The 21,974-nt window shown below is 40.9% G+C and overlaps 1 protein-coding gene and 1 long non-coding RNA gene across 4 annotated transcripts; one reads left to right on the top strand and one right to left on the bottom strand.

Moving 5' to 3' along the window:
* Positions 1 to 1,552: 1,552 nt before the first annotated feature.
* On the bottom strand, positions 1,553 to 20,039 carry agpat3 (1-acylglycerol-3-phosphate O-acyltransferase 3). Of its 3 annotated transcripts, XM_034884802.1 has the most exons (11): positions 15,056 to 15,317; positions 8,422 to 8,479; positions 7,544 to 7,774; positions 6,845 to 7,014; positions 6,482 to 6,643; positions 5,113 to 5,266; positions 4,919 to 5,021; positions 3,387 to 3,462; positions 2,615 to 2,813; positions 2,344 to 2,438; positions 1,553 to 2,311 (listed from the first exon to the last, which is right to left on the bottom strand). In XM_034884802.1, exons 3-10 carry the CDS (start codon positions 7,719 to 7,721, stop codon positions 2,347 to 2,349), a joined length of 1,134 nt encoding a protein of 377 aa, XP_034740693.1. In that variant the 5' UTR covers positions 7,722 to 7,774; positions 8,422 to 8,479; positions 15,056 to 15,317; the 3' UTR covers positions 1,553 to 2,311; positions 2,344 to 2,346. The 3 variants fall into 3 exon arrangements, with proteins under 3 accessions (XP_034740693.1, XP_034740691.1, XP_034740690.1); XM_034884800.1 differs by lacking the exon at positions 15,056 to 15,317 and adding an exon at positions 19,844 to 20,039 and having other exon boundaries at positions 1,553 to 2,438; XM_034884799.1 differs by having other exon boundaries at positions 1,553 to 2,438; positions 15,056 to 15,313.
* On the top strand, positions 6,726 to 11,666 carry LOC117952478. Its single transcript, XR_004658421.1, has 3 exons — positions 6,726 to 6,735; positions 10,991 to 10,995; positions 11,533 to 11,666. It is a non-coding gene; the product is annotated as an uncharacterized LOC117952478 (long non-coding RNA).
* Positions 20,040 to 21,974: the final 1,935 nt, after the last annotated feature.

Raw genomic sequence — 21,974 nt, forward strand, 5'->3', positions numbered from 1 at the left:
TTGCTTTCTATACCCGAGGAAGTGTCTCAGTCCTTCACTACCACAGGGACTCAGTTAGCGTCTACATTTTCACACAAAAGATAAGCAGCACTGTCTATTAAGGCTTGCATGAAATCTGTCTGGGTTGAGATAACTACAGAGAGATGAAGTACACACATAGCACATCTTGCTGCGGAGTAAAAAATTAAAACCAACAAAATATATGATTAACGCTACATGTGGCACAAAAGGGGGGGTTGGGTGTGGGGAGGGGTGCAGGACACAGAAAACACCCTCCATGTCTTGCTACCATTGTTTGCATTTTGGACCAGGAAACGTGGCTTTAAACACTGGAAGAGATACACTCAAGACCTGCAGCAGCCAAAGTTTAATTTCTTGCAGTTAAAAACAAACCATACATTTCACCGTTATAAAAATCGGTCATCTCAGAGTTGGAGCTGTGCACCTACAATGGCTAGGACATCCAAAGAAAAGAAGCTGCCTGCACACGATGTGGAAGCAGCTTCCTTTAACTAATGATTATATACAGGTACAAGGATGCCTTTAACAAAGCAACAACTTGCTAGCTTTCCACTTTAAAGACTAACAATGGTTTTCAATGAATCATTTGCTTTGGTAATCGAACCAAAGGAAAGCACGCTGCCCCTTTATGCACTGTAATGGGAGGAAGAGCATGAATACTGAAAACATGACACGGAGGTATAAGCGGGATAGGAGGTGGGTGCTGTTTTAAAGGGGTGGCGAATAAGCAATCCCTTGCCTGAGCAAGCTTGATTTAAGGCAAAGGTTGAAAAATCACTACTACAGTCAACATGGGGACAGAAAAAATAATATGCTAACAGCTGAGAGGCTACATGAAGACAGTTGGTGCATTGTAACTGTCGACACTGGCAGAGGAGGGGGAGGGAGATGGAGTAGCTTGAACAGCTTCAGTGTTTGGACTAAGATTGCTGGTTGAATTACTGTCACATTTAGGGGTCAGAAAGCCTCCAACCATGTTTTATAAATGAACAATAATATGTATGCACATTCCTATTTGTGGAAAACAAGTGAAAATGGGAATAGATACTGGGAAAATGGCTTAAATGCCTGGATGAATCCGTGGGTGCTGGGGTGCTATGGGCTACAAATGAGACCTGTAACAGGGGGTAAGTGTTCTTGATAAAGATTCAGAAAGCCTTTGGTGTAGTTTAGCAGACACCAGCCTCGCCAAGCCATGTTGTTAAGGGGTCAGTTCACAAAGATAACGAGGCAATATCTAGCCGTGGGTATGATATGGGATTTCTATTTTGAGATCTCTGCTCCTTAACCTATTACAACAGGTTAGGCTGAACTGAATGTCATTGGTGGTGCTCAAATTATTTATAATATTTGAGAAATTAAAGTGCAATGTCTCTTTTTGCAGAAAAAAAAATGTGTCTACTATTTGGATAATCCAATGTGGTAAATTCTCACTATTGTTTTTACAATTGACATGTATTACTGATGAAAACTGTCATAAAGTATCCTGAGCAACAGAGACATTTATTCTGGATGAAGCACTGCTGTTAAGTTTAACTGTACTTTTACAATGATTTGAGCACCATGGACAACATTGAGTGGCAGTAGAAGTGTCTGACCCATAGCACATAGAAACCCAAACTATCCACCAGGCTAAACGTTTATTGATTTGGGCAACCCTTTACGTTAGGGAAACCAGGCTGGGCCACAAGGCACCGGTTCCCATTGCAAGTCCCGCTTGTGAGCATGGAAAAATAAAAGGAAGGGAGATGTCTTGCATGTTATAGACTGCTGTTGAAGAAACACACTGCCCCTGGCTAGTTAAGATTAAACAGATCAGATCCAGATTGCCTTGTGTTCCATGTCAAAAAGAATGAGCACACCAACCCCCCCTGAATGGCTGAAGACTGACAGGAAGTGAAGGTAGGTAAACCAGAGCAGGAAATGGGCTGACTGGCTGTCCATGTGACCTCAGACAGGTTAGAAGCTTAACCTCGGATGTTACCGGGATTTAATTGGACTTCGATGTAGACACTGGGTTGCTAGCTGGATTAAGAAAGATGCAGGGGAATACCGTACTGCATCTCCCCCTCCCTATGTTCTGTGTTACATCATAGAGCTTAAACCCCAGACCTTACGTGTTTTCACTCACTCTAGTGCCATTAGTATTTCTAAATCCGCTCTCTATTATGTTTTCTGCAGCTGCGTCTCATCCCTGGCCCGCCAACTGACTTAACAGTAGGAGGAGAATGGAGTTGGGTAGGGGCGAGAAACCGCAGGACGGCACAGAAACGGCCATACACGGAGGGGGGTGGGGGGGCTGGTGGGGGAGGGGAGGAACACGTTTTAGTTTTGTTTCTTGGCCTCTGGGTTGCCGTAACTGGAGCCTGTTTTCTTCACCTCGGTGACCCCGATGAGGCGGCGGATAGCTATCGAGGCTGTGAAGAGAACAAAGGAGAAAAGAAAGAGTGGGGTACATGAGCGATTTGAACATTAAACTACACGTTTCTCTCTCTCTCTCTCCCCCCCGTACAGACAAAGAATCACTGCATGCTGGTCATTCCACTAGAGGAAGAAGCCGTGTCCTTTTTCATCCTAAAAAGGATTTACCTACCTATGATGAGAAAGATGATAAAGCCAATGATGAGGAGGGGGGAGCCACTGACGACCACTCCACAAGCAAAGTTGATGAGGGGCGAAAGCAGCAGGGTGGCCCAAAACAGGAAGTTCAGTAGCGTCCATAGCCGGCGAGGTGGAATTATTGTGGGTCCGGGGAACTTGCCTTCCTTTTTGTAGAATTCCTGTAAGGCATCCTGCACAGGACAGGAAGAAGAAAGGGTTTGCCCTGTATTACATTGATCAGGTCTGCCATTGCCTCATTTTGCCTGAGAAACTAGCAATCTCACCACCCTACTATTGCCGGCCTGCGCCCCCCCCGGCCCCCCGCCCCCCCCCAACGGGACTAGGGTCCAATTTATGTGCACTTGTATCCTTTCAACTCAGTGGGAAACTCTTTTGTCCGTTTATGTTTTGAGTGACAGTCGTGCTAGCAGCTTGCCTGCTGACACAGCTGCCCCCAACAGGCCCAGCAGGACAGGCTTTGATCCATCTTGGCAGAAAGGAAACGTTCCTTTCTCTACAAGACCAGTATTGGTAAGGCGAGGTGCAAACGTAAATTATATTGATCAATGGGAACTAAATTATAGCTCCTCTAAAAAGGTTTATTTCAGGTCCAAATGTTGTAATATTTCGATTAAATGGGTTAGCATGACAGAAATGATTTGCTATTCACAAAATCTGTGAATACTTTGTGCATTTTAGACTTTAACAGTCTAGAGAACCCAAAAAGAGATCGGTAACTTTAATGTCAGCTTTCCTCAGTTTACCTTCTCTTGGTAGAGCTTGTGCAGCCAGATGGCGCACTCTTGCTCATCCTCTGGTATATCCTCCACAGGAAACCGCCTGGTTGGAAAAGAGAAAAACCGGGAATGGACCTTAAGATTCTTGAAACTACAAAGATTAGACACCAACTATTTTAGCCAACAATAACAGATTATATTACCCAACAATCAGAAATGAGCACATAATCAACAACTGAGACTACACGAAATGAAAATACACATGGATGACATAATTTGCGTTACTAAGCAACCGCCAAAATCCTGTACAACCAAGAAGTCAGGAACATGCAACAAAACAGAGAGGGATGTCCAAAAACTTTTTGACTTTCGGATCTATGCTGTAACTTGCCCAGGAACGGCTGAGATTGTGGATCCAGAGAAGAGGGTAGATTAAATTATACACAGAGAAGTGAAGGACTTTTTTTTTCCAGGTAAATTGAAAGCTGATGGGCACACTACACAATTTTAACAATTGTTTCTCTGGTGTTACGATTTCTCCTGCTCACATGTTTTGTGGTTGTGATTCAAATTGTCAAAATTATTCTTGATGAGAATGACGGCCAGCAACCGTATAAGAATAACACCACACACTGTATGTTTCCAGATGATCATCATCAACGGATCAGAGTAGAATGGACTTAGTCTAACTAGGTCAGATAACTGGTGGTGACGGCCATCAATAACTAAAAGTGGGTCATTCAATTGTAATGTCTGTACCCACCTTTAAAAAAGGCATGATATATTTAACCCAGAAAAAAAAAAATCTTGACCAACCAAACTAAAAGAACTACTAATATACCGTAAATACAAATAAGCACTATAACCTAAAAAACTATTTTAAATAAATGTGTTGTTACCTACATTCATCAGAGTAACAAATGGGGATATTCAGCCAACACTACATTCAGAAGTATGACTCTTAAACCATAATATAATGGACAATAAGAGGTAAAATACTTTGCATGATGACTAATCCTCTCAATAGCGCAACAGAAATCTTTCATGATAATATAGTAAATAGTTTCTCACCACCAGGGGCTCCCTCATCTGCACCAGAAATGTTCCTTTTTGTGCTGAGGGATTTCTTTACACTCATAGTTGTGTTTAACTGCAGTCTACTTAATGACAAACCTAAACACAACTATCCTCCTTTTCCTAGTTTTTCTTTAATTGAGTCAAATAAAGAAGCACAATACTTCTCTCAGTTTTGCTGCTCACACAAAAGACATGCTTTACTCAGCCGTTTCAGCATGAGACATCCCAATCTGTTTTTGTCTCATGGCCAAGTCTTCACTCAGTAGGAGTGTCCTGGCCATTAGAGTTTTTGTTCTGAAACAATAAACACGCTGGGAAACTAGCCACATTTTTGAATTTTATGCTCTCACTGTCTCCAAAAGGTTTAGAAAACATTACTCATTTTCCACTTTGAAGAAAGGCAGTGCAGCTGGCAGTGTAATGCTTCACTACTACAATCACTGATGATTCAAATGTAAATGGCGGGTATCAGTGACACTCACCTCACACTCAAGTCAGCTTTGTATTTCTTGCCATTGACGATGCCCAGGAGAGTGGGTGTCTGGTTGTCTTTGAAGTTAAGAGTCACATCATACACAGCAGTTACTGTAAAAGAGAAAAACACAGATTTAAAAAAAATAAAAGAATCCAATGTAAATTAAGCATGATGAACATTGTGGGTGTTTGTTTACACTACCTGTGCCCTTAAGACATTGCAGCGTGGTGGTGAATCCTTTGGTTCGGGGTAGTAGGTGGTATTTGAGCTTGGGCAGGCCCTTACTCTCTGCAACCTGCATACTGATTTGGTGCTTTGTCTCTGTAAAGCGGGTCCCCTCGCAATAGAGCAGAAACTGTGGCGGTGGAGATGAGCTGTGTTATACATATACATAATACACACCTATAAAAAAGAAAGACTTGAGATGACCTCCTTTCTTCTTTTCCATCCACTACCCTACTTCTGCTTGGTCGAATTACAGATTAAGTTCACCTCAATGCAACGCAATGCTAAAATAAAGTCACTTTCTTATCGTTATAGGCAAGTGGGTACCAACTCTTTAAAAGAGTCTTAAGATTGTTTGTTTTAACACACAGAAATTGACATTAGCAGTGGCCTGAAGCTTGATTTAGGGGTAATTAGATCAACTGCTCACCTGCCTAATCTCAGCTGGTGAACTAGTTGAGTCACAGTGAGAATCTGCTTTACGCCTTTGGTAAAGGTAAAAACAAACCGCAGCACCTGCTGCCACCACGTAAGACGCCGTGATTTTAAGCAACTTGCTTGTTTAAACTTGACTGTTTTTCTTTCTCACACACACACACACACACACACACACACACACACACACACACACACTACCTCTGTCACACACACACACACACACTATCTCTCACACACTCACACACACAAACACGATTATATTTAACTTGGATCTCATTTTGGAAGTGTTGGCTACACAGCAGTCACACAGAAAAAAAACTAATGTCTCAATGTACAGTTAACAGGCTGAGTTTATGGTTGACCTTTGACCTAATGTACCTATGCTCACACAGTTGTCCTGTACAATGAGGGATTACCTCAAAATTAATTGGCAGGATTGTCTGAATGCTTGTCTCTGTCTTTTAGGACTTATTTTTTAGCAATCTCTATGCTCTGAGATATAAGCAATTGACTAAGTCATGCAATTATCAGAACCAGTAAACATGATACATAAGCTAAAAACAAAACAAAAAAAACAATTGAGACCATGTTGTAACAAGCTGAAATAAATACCAAACCACTTTATCCAGATTATGCATTTCTAATCCTAAATGGAAACAGCCATACCTACACTTCACTAAAATGATGTGCTTAAGTAATGACAGGTCTGCCTGTCTGAGAATATTTTACAATCTTGACTGTGTCACTGGGCTAAAGTTGACTGATTGCAAAACTACATGCTATGGTATTTGTCCAAATGGATGTGTTGGCGCATGAAACTGGATCTTAGCAAAGTGCTAAAAACTTTTCACACAATTTACTACACTCACACCAGAGGACAAACACAGTATGTCTAATGTTTACTTACCCACATATATTCAGGATAGTCTTTGAGCCTACTCAGTCCTTTGAAGACAGTCTTTCGGTCCTCCTCCCATTTTCTTTTGCAAAAGACAATTTCTAGGAAGTACCAAGTCCAGCCAATTAGAGGAACCTTGAGTAGCTCATGTTTGGCTAGGACTTTTGAACTCTAGAGAGGGGGGAGGGGGAAGGGATACTTTTTTAAATAATGAAACTTGGATTTCTCATCAAATCCCACCTCCATAAAAAGAGCAGGCTCTGGTGATGAGAGGCCCTTAAATGTATTAATAAGTACGTCAATTATGTAAAGATTAGGGTTTAAGTATCATTTTGTTAGTCTTATAGTGTCATATTTTGCCACATTACTGACCCCTAGGACGCCATATCTTTCACACATGGTCCAGCCACACAGGAAATCGATCTCATAGTTGTGGTTGAGGATGGTGATGACATGCTCTTTGCCAAACTTGTCCACCGTAGCTTGGTCACTGTATATGGTGCATTCTGTGCCTGACCACCACTCCAGCAGCATCACCAGCTCTGCACAGAGACAACAAATCATCGTATGCACTCGGAATGGACTGACAAAACTTCTTTGTTCATAGTATTGACCATAAGAATTATGTTATGTTAAAGTACCAGTTTTAAGCATTTTCCTCTGAATACATGTCAGGTTTGCTCTTCAGTTTTGCTGATTAATATAACAGTGATTCATTTTACAAATGAGTTGCTAATAGTGACAACCCCAAAATAATCTCCTAACTCTGCAGCTGTATGGAGCTATTTTAGGGTAAATGCAATGTTTGTTTGAGCCTCAGCTGCTCTCATTAACCCACATAGGCAGCCACCTACCTGCTCAGCACCAAACAGCAACAAGCTAGTGGGTGCCTGGTGATATTGTTGAAGATCTAGCAGGTAGGGATTCATCTCAAAAGCATGCATCTGGCAGGTGGCCAGGTCAAGTATGACAACACACTACCTAATGCCATTTTTTGTTTACATATTTTTAAATATGAAAACTGGTATTTGCATTTAAGAAAAAAAAAAGAAAAAAGTAGTTAATACTCACGACTCCATAGGGAGTAGGCGAGCCGGCAGTTGATTGTGCGATAAAGCTGCCTGTTGATTGGCCAGAGGATGCAGGTGCAGAGCTGAATGAAGTTTATGATGAGGCCGCTTACCACAAACACAAAGCCCATCAGCAACTGCAGGATGAACAGGCTCTTTAGGTGGGCCAGCAGAGCCATGGCTGAGGAGGCTGGGGAGCGGAGTAGCTTCCTCTCTATACACTGTGACCAACCTTAGAGAGGGCAGAAACAGAGGACACATTTTTTATAAATAGATTGGCTAATTTAACCTTAGCTAATCTCTCCTCTTCTCATGTCTGTTACAAGAGTGAGAAACACAAGTCATTGTGAGCCAACATGACGTATCGAATAACGCAACAATCTGCAAGAAACAGGTTGCTTACAAATCACTAAAATAGTAGTGCCAGCACCGTTTGGCTCAGTTATCAATGCCGTTAGCATTGGGGCTCGTTTCAGCTGTGCTTTCTAACGTGTCATTGTGCAAACCGAGAAACGTTAGCCTTTACAAGTTAGCCGCTTCAAGCCACTTGTTAGATAATGTTTCTCTGCTGATTTGTGTTTGTTGCTGTGAATGTGTTGAAAAATAATCAAAACCAGGCCATTCTGATATTGGATAGAACGTGTAACAATAGCCACATGCGTATAATGGCATTGACAATGCCTGAGTAGTGTAGTACATATTTAAAACAAGCTGCATTTGAGCATTAAATATTTATATATTCAAATATAAAAAAAATAAAATAAAAATAAAAATGTGAGGGGATGGTGGCAAACAATCAGAGAATGATGGAACAGTGCAGCGTAGTCTATTTAAGTCTGTTGTTCCGCAGGGACTTAAAAAAACACCAGTGTTTCTTACCACGCTGGGACCCTTTTACAACCCGCGTTTACACGGTCCGTCAGCCAATATTACAGACCTGATGGAGACAGAAGAACAGATGTTGAGTCAACAGTGGCAGAAGTGACACAGTTACAGCACAGTATGATTACAGTATCATTTAATGAAGTGCATGTTTCATCAAGCAGGATGCAAACAGTGACTTGTGTTAGCTAATGACTAGAGAACGTCATACATAGCCTCTATCATTCTTAGAGTGGATGGCAAGTTAACATGATCGAAAAGACAGATTGTTGCAGGTGCCTTGGTTAGCAATGTGCTGTTATACAGTGGGGAAAATAAGTATTTAAACACCCTGCTATTTTGCAAGTTCTCCCACTTAGAAATCATGGAGGGGTCTGAAACTGTCATCGTAGGTGCATGTCTACTGTGACAGATATAATCTAAAAAAAAAAGAAAAATCCAGAAATCCCATTGTATGATTTTTTAACCATTTGTTTGTTTAAATTATTAGTTTTTGCTCCCATTTTTCATGAGCTGAACTAAAGATCTAAGATTTTCTATGTACATAAAAGGCCTGTTTCTCTCAAATATTGAATATCTGGAAATCAGTCAGTTAAAAAAAAGTTAGAAAAGAAAAGAAAAAAGAAGTTGCTGGATATTGGCAAGACCTGGACCACGAGGTTGTATACACTGATCCAGAGCATCCCAAATATGCTCAGTGGGAGACATGTCCAGTGAGTATGCTGGCCATGCAAGAACTGGGAGGTTTTCAGCTTCCAGGAAATACATGGGGCTGTGCATTATCATGCTGCTACATGGTGATGGTTGTGGAGGAATGGCACAAAAATGGGCCTCAGGATCTCGTCACAGTATCTCTGTGCATTCAAAATGCCATCAATAAAATGCACCTGTGTCCGTTGTCCATAACATCCGCCCGCATACTATACTCCACCACCACGGGCCACTTGACCCACAACGCTGACTTCAGCAAATCGCTCACCCACACAACGCCATACACGCTGTCTGCCAGCTGCCCAGTGTAAGTACACAATTTTTTTTATCGCGCGTTAACGCAGTTGTTATCATTTCTTTATTATTGTAAAAGTTTGTTGCTCACAGGCTTTGTACATACTGCAAAGTTAAATATTCTTATCACCGGAGTACTTCCAGTCTGAAATATATCCTTGACAGTTGATCCCAGCAACTCATTCAACGACACACACAGTGGCGCGAGGCTTCGGCGGACTACGTTAGATGCAGCGTGTGGGTAAGTAGAGATAAACAAAGGAAAGAGAAGCTAACAAATGCCATAGCGACGTGGATAGCTACAGACTACAGGCCCATTAGAGGACATCGGTCTGAGAATCACAACAACGACGGCAGGTATGAGTTTCCTCAAGACTCTATCACAAGATGAATACACGAGTTGTATGAAAAGGAGAGGACTGCAAAAGGGACCACGCTACAACATGTACACGCTGTTGCTCTTACTGGGGACTACTGGACTCACTGGGTAATCGTAATTATCTCGGAGTTAAAGTGCATTATACTGATGAAAAGTGGGCGCTGCATTCATGTGCTCTGAGTGGAATGAAAACAGAGGAGAGACATTATGCTGAGACATGCGAGGGACACTTTATTAAAGTTGCACAGCAGTGGAATGTGTCAAATAAAGTCACCACAGTTAGCCCAGATAGTACGCATAGATACAAAATCTGATCGCTGCTGCGAGCCTTCTGCCTTTTGATCATGTCCCCTGCTTCTCCAGCGTTCTGTCACAGTGTCTCTGCTTTACAGCACGTTGGACAGTGTCCCTTAGTGTCTCTGCTTAACAGTGCGTTTGACAGTGTCCTGCAAAGTGCGGAAAAGTTGTGGGGCACTCTAAAGGCTCTAGCAAGGCTGCAGAGTTAGAGAAACAACAGAAGAACGTGGACATAAGGAGTCGCTGATGCAACACGTTCCAACCAGATAGAATTCATCTCTGGACACGATAAATACGTTGTTTAAGTTGACATGTACACTAAATATTTGATTGAACTGCTACTTTATAAACAAAATGCTGGTGTGTGTGTGAGTACCAATCAGGATGTCTACCGTCCACCTGGCCTTGAATAGACTGTTCCCACATCTGCACCAAAGCCAATTAAAGTGTAGGTCAAGCCAGTTTAAAGCTTTTCTGAGAAGCACTCTAATCGGAGTTGTCCTTTTGCTGATCTGTGGACAGCCAAGCCACTTCACGACTGCCAACTGGGCCTCCACCTTGCTTTGCATTATAACTTTCCGACCTTTTTAAAAACTCCATCAACTATCAAAATCAGAGTATATGGCTAAATCATGTAGCTAGGCTATACTGTATGCTAGGGGTGGGAGGGGAAAAAAACGTCAGAGCAAAAAACGTCAGAGCTTTCTGAAGTAACTAGTTACTTTTATAATTTGTAACTTTTAATTTAGTTACTGGTTACTTCTTCCAAAAAGTAACGTTACTAATTACTTTTTAAAAGTAACCTCCCCAACACTGAACATATGTAGGCCTACAGTTACCTGCATTCATTGATACAACTGTACTACAGCAAACCAGCAAAAACAGAAGGCGTCTGGTGTTTACTTATAACAACTTGCATGCTAGACAACAACATTGTGTTCCTGCATGTTACATTAACACAAGGGTTTCCAACCACATACACTATTTTGTTTACTAGTGTCTGTAATGACTACTTTATTGGTGCTTCATTTATTGTCTTAGTTTTTTCTTTTTTCCACAAGAGCAACTAGATAACGGTTTCCCCTTCAGACATATAACGTCCCATGCACTCATGATTTCCTTTTTTCCTGCGGACTCTCTAAGCACACCCCAATGAACTGGATAAAACAGAAATGCGAGCAAATTACTAAAAAAATGCCACAAACATAGTAACCTGAGTTGTTTTATTTATCATGCCAAATAATTCAGTCATATAGATAACCAGAAATCCAAGACTTCTTGATTTTCAGCAGTCCAAAGAAGCAGTTCAAGGAGCAACCTTAATTAAGCTTTATAGTTGACACACGGCCAGTTCATTGGGGCAACCAATGAAGGCAATCAGTCTATCCACTGCAAACAACCCCTCTTAAACAGTGTAGCAACTCCAGATCACATGAGCCGCTTTATGACGGGAGGGATTTTTGCAGTTCCTAGAACACAACGTTCTTAGAACCCTTTTTTCTCATGCTCCAACTGGACCAATTTGGGGATTCCTCTGACCCTAGTTCCTATAACTCTTTCAGCTCCTGCTTCAGGGCTGGGTCTTTTCCCTTTTTGCCTTTCAGAATAGTGACCTAGTCATGCCCCCATAGTGCACCATCTGTAAAAGCCATGCCGTCTGTGTTAACACAACATAACTGAATTACTTGACTGCGTGATTTACTACGAGAATGGACAGAATGCTGAACCCTGAAAAGTGGACTGATGCCGAGGTGTAGGTGCTACACTGAATGACTAAATTACAAAACCGGTTTTGAGGGAGAGTAGTTAGAATTGTTAAAAGTGGACTGTTCCAATAACAACGTTCCTGTAACTACTTGGTCAGAAAGCAGCTATGGTGGAGTTAAGACTTTCTTCCTGCAGTTCCAAGGTGTTTACATTTAATTTTTTTCAGCTGATAACCTTGAGGCGGATGGGCTACACCAGCAAAATCCCCCACCGGGTACCACTCATCTCCACTAAAAATAGGAAAATGAGGCTAAAATTTGCATGAGCTCAACAAAATTGGACAGTTTAAAACTGGAAAAATGTTGCCTGGTCGGATGAGACTCGATTTCTGTTGAGACATTCAGATTTTAGACTCAGAACTTGACATTCAACCCAATGGGAACTAGACCTGTCTTGTTACCACTGGGCAGGCTGGTGGTGGTGTAATGGCGTGGTGGAGGCAATCCTATCAATATGGGTTCACATTTCTAAAGAATGCTTTCCGCACCTTGTTGAATCAACGCCACAAAGAATTAAGGCAGTCCTGAAGGTGAAAGGGTGTCAAACACGGTATTAGTAAGGTGTTCCTAATAATGCTTTGAGTGTACATGAAACGTCCATGTTTAGGGGTGGTGTCCCCGATCATTGACGGTTTCATTTCAGACCGCGGCAGAAAGCTTTGCTACACTTGAGCAGTAGAATGCTAAGGGAAATGTAGCTTGTGTGGATGCCAACGCATTACTTGATCAACAAAAGAGCATGGCTACTAAAAAAGCTTGTTGATTCAGAATCTACGATGCTATTCAGAAGTAGTTAAACCAACAACCTTACTGCCCTGGATTTAGTGCTGATGGAGGCCTCTTTGTAATTTGCCAGACGTTGTAATAGCGAAAAATAACGGTGCAACCAGTTTGCATCCAACCAAACTGGTTTAGCCTGGAACAATGAACAGGTGAAACCAGAAATCGACCCAACTCTACTGCATGCACAGCCACAGAGCTTCAGCTCATTGTCTTAGGCCAACAATTGTGTTAAACTATTGCCATGTGAGCACGTGTCATCTATCGCCTGATGGATTGGATTATCAGTGCAAACATCCAAGGTTGCCTCTGCATTATGTCCAAGATTTGACCTTTGTTACTACTGAGAGAGCGCCTTGGAGGGTTAAAGTTACACTATTTCATCCGTAGTTCCTGTAGGTTAGAACACTGAAGAAACAAAGAAAACCGTGTGTAGTAAATACAAAGAACAACAATGGCTAAATTGTTTCAGTCAACTTGATGATGATGATGATGATGAAGAAACAGACGTAGGTACATGTATTATGGATAATCAAAAATTTTAATCTAAAATGGGTATTATGAACAAAGTTTCTCAATCATCTCAAACCTATTCATCTCTATTAGTTTCTAATAACACATCTTATTGATAAAAGCGACTGCGGTTGTAATCCACCGTATACGCTTAAATCCAGGATGTGAGATTCATTAGAGGATCAGAACAGGAATCTTTAGAAATGCACTCATCTCCAACAACTTCAAAATTGTCTAATTTATAGAATTGTGTCTCTAAAATAATCAAATACAATCACTGGTAAATGTTAGTCATTTAATCACATTGTCACACAGATGATATCAAACATGCATGCTTCGGGTGGGGTTATCTAGCAACGCAGACATGGTAATCACACTTGTAACGTTATCTGATGCAGTAGGCTACTAGAGGTAAACTATAAAAATCAACTTGTAGAGACTTGAAACTTGCGACAGAAAGCAAAAACGTCCAACTTAAAATCTGTGTTGTTTGTCCACAAGTAGCCAAAGGAGAAGTTCCCCAACCAACTTTTGCTGTGGCAACAAGCAGTAACTGTGTGCGAGAGCTCAGTCAGATTTCCAAACATACCATGACCTTTGTTCTCCTTTTCTTTTCACATGCTCTTCTTTCTGTCTCTGTACATGGAGTCACACAATGCGTAACAATCACACATTATCACTCCAGTTGAAACGGAGGCCTTGATTCACAGAGCCTACAGCAAACTGCATCTTACTCGGGTTGGGCATCAAGATCCAGGAGTCCATCAATTCGGACTCCAAAGGAATTATTTAGAAGTAAAGGTTAATTCTGCTTATACAACGTTGTGCAAAGCAATATATTTTGTTTATGTTTTGTCTAGGTACTACAATAGATGCGAGCACAAGAGTTTGGGTAAGGCCATACACACTGCGCTATTCCCTAAAGCAGCTACACTACTGAATGAGTTGCTCATTGTTCTGATCCTGGCTTTATGTGCATTCCTGCCACCTCCAAAAATAACTATGTTGCAAAATGCAACTAACCAGCAGCTCTGAGGATATTTTCTTTTTAGAATTAGGGTTAAATGGCCAACATTGAAGGTACATTAATTTCATCTTTTCGGTTTTATTTTAACAGAGGTAACGATCTGCGGTTAAAACAATGAGATTCATACACTCTAGGGCTGCCCCTACAAATCAATGATGGGAGTCATCGGACCCCAAGTCGACTTGCATTTTGTTGGTCACTTATTTTTTTTAGCTGCATCATGGTAAGATGAGCAATTCTGAAAAAAATGGCGGGCTGCACAATTTACAACTTTCACAAAACCAAAAAGCTAATCTCAAAAAGACCAAACCACAAAACTAAGTGAAGGAAAAAGAAAAGGCTAATAGAAACAGGAAGCAGTGCAAAGGCGAGAAGGGCAAGGCAGCGCAGCAAGAATTGGGCTTGTTGGCTGCTCCGACACGCTAAGCTCCGGTGCCGACTGTCAGTAAAGTTGCGTAAATTGCTTTTGAACAGCTGGTAAAACCTCTTCTACGGTCATCTAGTGTGACTGGGAGTTCAGCTGACAGCGCTGTCAGCCGCTCAGCGGGAAAAATGCTCTGTGTTGCGTTAGGATTTTGTAACTGAAATATGAGCAGGACGCACACTGACTTTGTTAGACTATAGATAAGAAAAAGCATAAATAAAAGACTATAAAAATAATAAACATTGGGTTTGACCATGAAAACACATGGTCCACCGTGGAGGTGCATCTCCCTGTATATGAATGTATATCTAAAGACACCAGCTAAATACAGGCAAACTTTAGCCACATCCTGGCAGACACTGCACCTTTGTAAAGTCATTTTAATTCAAAAAAACGAATTGGCTTGCAAAGGTCTGCACACCCCTCTCCCATTTACTCACCAGTAGACATAGTAGGCCATTGCCATGACCACCAATGCCCCACAAATCCCAGTGAAGATCATCACAGCACTCTGGTTCAGCATTTTGGCTCGTGGTATCTCACCAAATCAAATCCAGAATCAAAAACATAAAGAAAAGTCCTGCAGAAAGCACTGGGTAGTCACAGGCGGTCCTGCTTCATCGCCATGGCAATCCCACAGAAGGAAAGAGGGGGATTATGAGGACATCAACAACACCGCCAGATCCCAGATCCTGCTGACTAATCAGCGCAAGAGTTTATTGAGGAGCCAAATTTTTCATATCACCATAAACTTTAACATTCAGAATGGATCATTGAGAGCAAGTGCAAAAAGAGTCCTCTAATGAATGCTAGGAAGACAGAAAAATGGCTTTCTTCGGGAAGGCATGTACTGAAAGCATTGTCTCGCATCCATTCCCGTCCTCTAATCCGATGGATGAGATTAGAGCTGATTAGCAGGCTATGGGCACCCTGGATATGTCACATTTCATTAACAAGAAGAAGGCAGGTCTCTCACCAACCAGGGTGGAGGGAGCAGAAGTGCTCTTAAGGAACCAATAATGTAGAATTTCTTGCCTTGTCATTGACCACCTTTTGGTAACACCTAGCATTAGGGAGAAGGGACAGCCTCAAAGAGAGGGCCAATAGTTACCTTAAACAACCTTTTCATGTGTGGTTTTCATGTGTTCAGTGATGTTTAGCCAACATTAACTCTTTTTGACAGTACCTTGGGTACCAAAAACACACTGAGATGTGAAATAGGGCTAGCAGACATGCCAACAAAAAGCCTTTGGCTTCCCACACGGAGCTAATGTCAGATGTGGTTCAAAAAAGCTGTCAGCAAGCTCCAGAAATACACACCAGCATTTACTGAGGCAAATAGGTCAAAGGTTAGAGTACAGTCCGGAGGCCTTGCCATTGGGTGTTAAAGCCAAGTACGAATAGAGATCAAAATACGTTGTGATAGCTTGACAATGAAGGTCATTCTTTTTTTAAAGCATGCAGTACTCTAAATACTGCACATAGCACCACTGTACTGCGGGACACTCAAAAGCAACTTCAGTTAGCCTGTACTTAAGGCTAGTTGTTTGTTATGCATAGTGTGATATTTTAAAGTCACACCACTTACTACCATCACAGCCAAAAGTTAGGCTACTCTTACTTAGGCCAGTAGGCAAAAAAAAGACCATGAAGGATGGATAATACAACAGGAGAAATGTAACTTGTAGTAGCCCAGGTTAAATCCCAAAATAAACCAAAATGATCACCATGGCAAAGTCATGTATGGCAATAACATAACTAACATGCACAACACACTGTCAGACTGAGCTCAGCCGGATAAGGTCACTCAGTGCACTGTGTACTTAGTGTAAAACGTAAATGAACTGTATTTACACAGCGCTTTTCTAGTCTAAACGATTACTCATAGTACTGGAACCATTCACCTTTAACACACATTCACACAGCCTGCCGAAGAAGTGCCAATGAGCCACAGCTTCCCCACTGATAAATCATTCAATTTCATAAGAATAATAACTTTGTGATATTTTTATCATTTACCAACAAATCCCATGAAAAGACCAAAACCAGCAATTCGTTGATCCTTCTAATATGTAGGCTATCATCTGTGTAGCCATCTACTATTTTCCAGAAAAGACATTTGCCTTTAGGTGATATACTTAGTCAAAGGTCAAAGTTAATGTAGTTAATGCAGTTGTAAGGGTTGTTTGGAAATATTTTTACAACAACAGTTGATATTGAGGAAATGAAAACTACTCAAACGTTGCATGCTCAAGGTTATCTCGTACAGGTTATCTCAGAAAGGAAAGACAGTTTATAACAAATAAGGTAAAGAGATGGCCAACTCAGAATGATCTTGAATCACTTGTACACAGTTGGATGTAGGCCTAGCCTTAGTAAGAAGTGATGACTGATAAGCAGACCCAACAGAATCTTCTTTTTTAATCTGCGGAAAATTCCACAGCCTGCTGTTAAGCATTAAGGATAAAAGGTACTTCTGCTGCAGTCAGCAAAAATACTGGGACTAATGGCAAAAGGAAGAGGGGGAGTTAATGGATGAAATTGACTGCTTGAGTATGAACCCTTGTGGTTAACCAGTGACAAAAATGATTACGAGGATAATAAAACGGTGCATTGCTTGTGCAGGATTACCGTCAGAGATGACACTGCTCAGAAAAAGGGCTTATCTGCATAGGTATGTCTCAAAGTCTATAGGGAAAGCCTTGATTAGCTGTTAAAGGAGTCCAGTAGGTTACTACAAACAGTTTGGTCACTGGAAGTGCCTTTTTCTGACGTATGATTTAGAAATAAAACCCAATTTGTTTCTAGATAGATGGTTTAATTTGGCCACCATTGCAACACATGCATGTCTTATTATATAGCGTGTCATTTCTGCTCATAGTGACTGCATAAACCCCCCCACAAAGACATTAAACATGCTGTGGATTGCTAAGGGATTATTTAAATAAAATAAACAGACTTGTATTCATATCCAGAATTCGGTATGCACTAGGGTTGCACGATATTGACAAGATGTGTTATAGCGATATTGATTATGCATATTGCGATATCAAATATTAATTTCAATATTTTACTGGAAAAACCATCAAAATAGCCTCATAACAAAACAAAAAATTGGGGGGGCGGATTGTGTCATCGTTCTTTCATCGTTTTATTTTTCTTTCAACTTTCTGTTATGGTGTGAAGTGGAGGGGGCAAAGAGAAGCTGATTTACAAAAACGTCCCCACAGCCCGCTGCTTTGAAGCCTGGCATCACCACGGAGCCCAGCGCACCGTACCGTCTTTCATGAGTTCACCAGAACTCCCAGACAGCAAGCGTGTTTAGTTTTGTCTGTTTCTCTCTGCCGCTGTTGTTTTTCACAAAGAACCGGGCTGGTTAAAGTTAACTTATATAATATAGATATTTAATATAGATAAACTGAGAAGTTATAGAGGTCCGTTAAACAAGTGTTATCAGAGCACACGTTAGGTTGTGATTGACAACGGCGGAGAGAAAGAGACTCACTTGCGGTTTGGGAGTTCTAGGCAGAGTCTTGAAAGCTGCCGCCATGGATGTACGGTAAAGGGAGAAGCTAAATAAGGTCAAGCCGTACAGGGAGATGAGGAGCTATTTGCTGTTTTTCCATGCTGGTCTTTGTTCTTTTTCAGCAGCTTTAGCGGCAGCCTAGAACATTTAACATTAAAGGAGAATTCCAGTCAATTTCAACACGTAGCTCTGTTGTTTTTAAATGTGGAGTGCTGTCAGTAGAGAGAAAGACGAAACCAATCGGTGCTGCCTACACCGTGTTATCCTCCTGCTAGAGTTAGCACTCAACAAGCTTAAAAAGGGCAAGTTTTAAACGTGTTTTTAGCCTCTAAACATGTTTATAATGTCATTAAAAGTGCCTACCCATGTGCAGTAACTGCTTCTGAGTAAACACAGTGAATCTGACTGCAGTAAATGTGAAGGATATAGGACATAATCAAAAGGGTATCCAATATCCATTTGAAACCAACGATTCAACATACTTATTACCATTAAATAATCATTATTGCACTAACTGTATCAATGGACTACCCATATAAGGCTTTTGTCTAACTTAACATGGACATTATTATGAGAACACAGCTGGGACTTGCACAAAGTATTAACACAGTCAGTCAGAGCATTATTATGATCACTAGTACTGCTGCTTTGTTAAGGGAATTTACCCATTGTGGGAAGAATAAAGTATTATCTAATTTAATCTAGTAAAATCAAAACATAATTTAAACCACAGCTAGCATGAACTGCCAGGAATGATTCCGGTAACATTTGCATGTTATGCACGTACCGGTAGCTCTCTTGGTTAAAATGTAGGTTCAAGCTTTAATTTAGCCATGGCTGAAGGAGTCGCTTGAATGAACTCCAGTTACCTTAGGTCTGTGTGGTACGACATATTTGGTCAACTCGGAGCCAGCTGCTTCACATGCCGTACAGCGATGCACAGACGGCTTGCAGTGTAGTTAGTAGCGGCTCTATGGTCTTTTTAAATGAACTCTGTGACATTTTGCCATCACTCTGGCATGCCACACTGAGTATAGTAAGTGTATAACGTTATGTTAACATTACACGGATTAACGTAATTGTTTTGCAGCTCCATAGCCCCCGAATAAAAATGCACGACATATACATTAGTGCGGCATGGCTATCTTAAAAAGCTAGCTTAATAACGAAATAGCCACCATGCCACTTCTGTCCAACAGTGACTGCGCTTATTGGCTTGACACAAGTCATGACTGCGGTCGGGGACGCAAGTTAAGCTAGCTCCGCGGTGCACTCAAAGTTGCAAACACAGACCACAACCTGTTTCATCACATCTTTACATCACAAAATAAAATGATACAACTAGTCCTGTTATTGCTATCAGAGACAGCAAATAAGTTAACACATGCTGCCAGAAACCTACCCTGACATTAACGTGCAACTCAGCCAAGCAGCACAAGGAGGACAGAGTGGGGTGCTAACTGTAACGTTGCCCGCTAGCATGCTAAGTTAACAAAACCTGTGTAGCTAGCGTTATAATTACATTTGGGGTTAGAGGAAAAAATCGGCTAGTTGAATGGTTCAATTGCTAATGAGTGAAAATTCTCCACACACTTTATCTGAAAATAGTCAAGTGACCTGTATCGCTTAACGTTACGCTATGCTAGTTATCCAGCTAACATTAGCAGCCAGTGTCAGTGACGTTAGGTTACTTTCGACTTACCTGAAAATTATCACTTGAGAATCGGAAGATTTTGTTATACTTGCCGGTGCTTCCTTGCCTTCAGGGGTGTTAATTAACTCGGTTAGAGAGCCCTCCTACTTCATCTGTTTCCTAAAACGCACTAAAAATGACTTGTGGTAATGCGATTTGCAAGAGCGCTATTGTTTGTCTGTTAAAGCCCCACATTTCCTCAAAGCCCATCTGAAGGTGGTATTCCCTACATCCGGTCCGGCCCCTTATTCTCAGAAATAATTAGAATACACAATCGTTTTAAAAAACGGTACTCTGCAGCTACAAACGTTCTGATTCATATACCGTTACTACAATGTCAAGTAACGTTTGAGGTTAGCATACGTACATCACTTAACAAAAATAGTAAAAGTAACGTTATATTTAGGCTACTAAACTGGCTTTTTATTTTGTCGTATGACAGTATGGCTAGAATAAATTTCATAGCTTGATCTGTTGAGAAATAATATCCTATTTAAATTTGTAAGTAGGCCTACCCCTTTGTCTTAAAAGATAAGTTAAATCCCCAGTATCCAAAATGTGTACACAATTGCAATTGCATGTTTATTCATCCAAGTAGCATTGCATTACATTACATGGTAGCCTAAATTTAACAATAGCTTGTGGCGGTTAGTTAATCATTCTAAAACATTTAGCCTTTAATTGCACTTTTTTTCAAACACCCAAGGTCTGACCAATCCAGTTTTCCTGACCTTACATGTGTAACGGTGCACAAGGCATTACCTTTTTACCAGTATTACCTTACACAGCCACCGACATGCCAATAAAGCCATTTAATTCCATGAATAGATATGCACGTTTGATCAACTTCCAACCTCTTAAGCCATCTGCTGGTGGTTTTGCATAGCTGCAGTATAAATTGGAGGCGAGACAAGCTGAGGGATCAGGAACTTGTACACATAAGCCCTGAGGCCTTCTTTGTCACAAATCTGGTAGCTTATGTCTGTCGTTAACATATGTTTTTTTTAAATCTCGCTAGACTATAATGTCTTAAACATGAACCAGTCACTATAACAAATGTATCCCTTCTCTTTTACAACAGAACCTAGTTTAGGTTAGGTTTTAGATAGTGCCCAGAAATAAGGTGTACTTCTACCTGTATTCATGCTTACTGTATTCATGCTGCAGTTGGGCAGACATATTGGCCTGTCTGGTTATTTGGGTTAATGCTGGCTATTCAACTGTGGATTAGTGTTGGCAAAACATAGCAGTCACCTTGCCCACATCACACAATCTAGGAAGCCCTTGGAAGTGGACTTGTTTGCCTTTTTCTTTATTTATTGCTTTTATTCTCTTGTTCTTTCAAATTAAAAGCATCTAATCTGATATGCAATGCATGAAAATCAAATGCCTCAATCATTCTTAAGTAGGTTTTTAAAAGAAATGTTTGTCTTAGGTCAAGTTAACTAGTAATCTACAGTATATATACAGTGGGGCTTGAAAGTTTGGGCACCCCAGGCCTAGAAAAGATGGAAAAATCTCCAAAAGGCATCAAATGACAGATTAGACATTTGTATAATATGTCAGAAAAAGTTAGATATTATTTTCATCATTTACACTTTCAAAATAACAGAAAACAAAAGCTGAGGAAAGCTGAGACCTGACAATGTCATGGATTGTTCTCAATCATCATCTGGAAAGACCAGGTGATGTCAATCTTAAGGTTTTAAATCTCTGACCTTGCCCCAACAATCAGCACCATGGCTTCTTCTAAGCAGTTGTCTAGAAAACTGAAACTGAAAATGGTTGGTGCTCACAAAGCAGGAGAAGGCTATAAAAAGATAGCAAAGCATTTTAAGATGCTAATATCCTCTGTTTGGAATGTAATTATGTAATTAGGAAATGGCAGTCATCAGGAACAGTGGAAGTTAAGGCAAGATCTGGAAGACCAAGAAAAATATCAGACAGAACAGCTCGCAGTATTGTGAGAAAAGCAAGTCCAAACCCACGTTTGACTGCACGATCATCCAGAAAGACCTGGCAGACACTGGAGTTGTTGTACAGCATTCCACTATAAAGAGATACTTGTACAAACATGGTCTTTATGGAAGAGTCATCAGAAGAAAACCTCTTCTACTTCCTCACCACAAATATCAGTGTT

Source organism: Etheostoma cragini, chromosome 11 (assembly GCF_013103735.1).
Source record: "Etheostoma cragini isolate CJK2018 chromosome 11, CSU_Ecrag_1.0, whole genome shotgun sequence".
NCBI lineage: Eukaryota > Metazoa > Chordata > Actinopteri > Perciformes > Percidae > Etheostoma > Etheostoma cragini.

Excerpts from the sequence above, each read along its gene's own strand:
- agpat3 (XM_034884800.1), bottom strand. The coding sequence starts at position 7,721 with ATGGCTCTGCTGGCCCACCTAAAGAGCCTGTTCATCCTGCAGTTGCTG. Across the intron at positions 5,022-5,112 it reads GCAATGTCTTAAGGGCACAG|TAACTGCTGTGTATGATGTG; the intron begins GTAGTGTAAACA and ends TCTCTTTTACAG. Across the intron at positions 2,814-3,386 it reads ACAAGCTCTACCAAGAGAAG|GATGCCTTACAGGAATTCTA; the intron begins GTAAACTGAGGA and ends TGTCCTGTGCAG.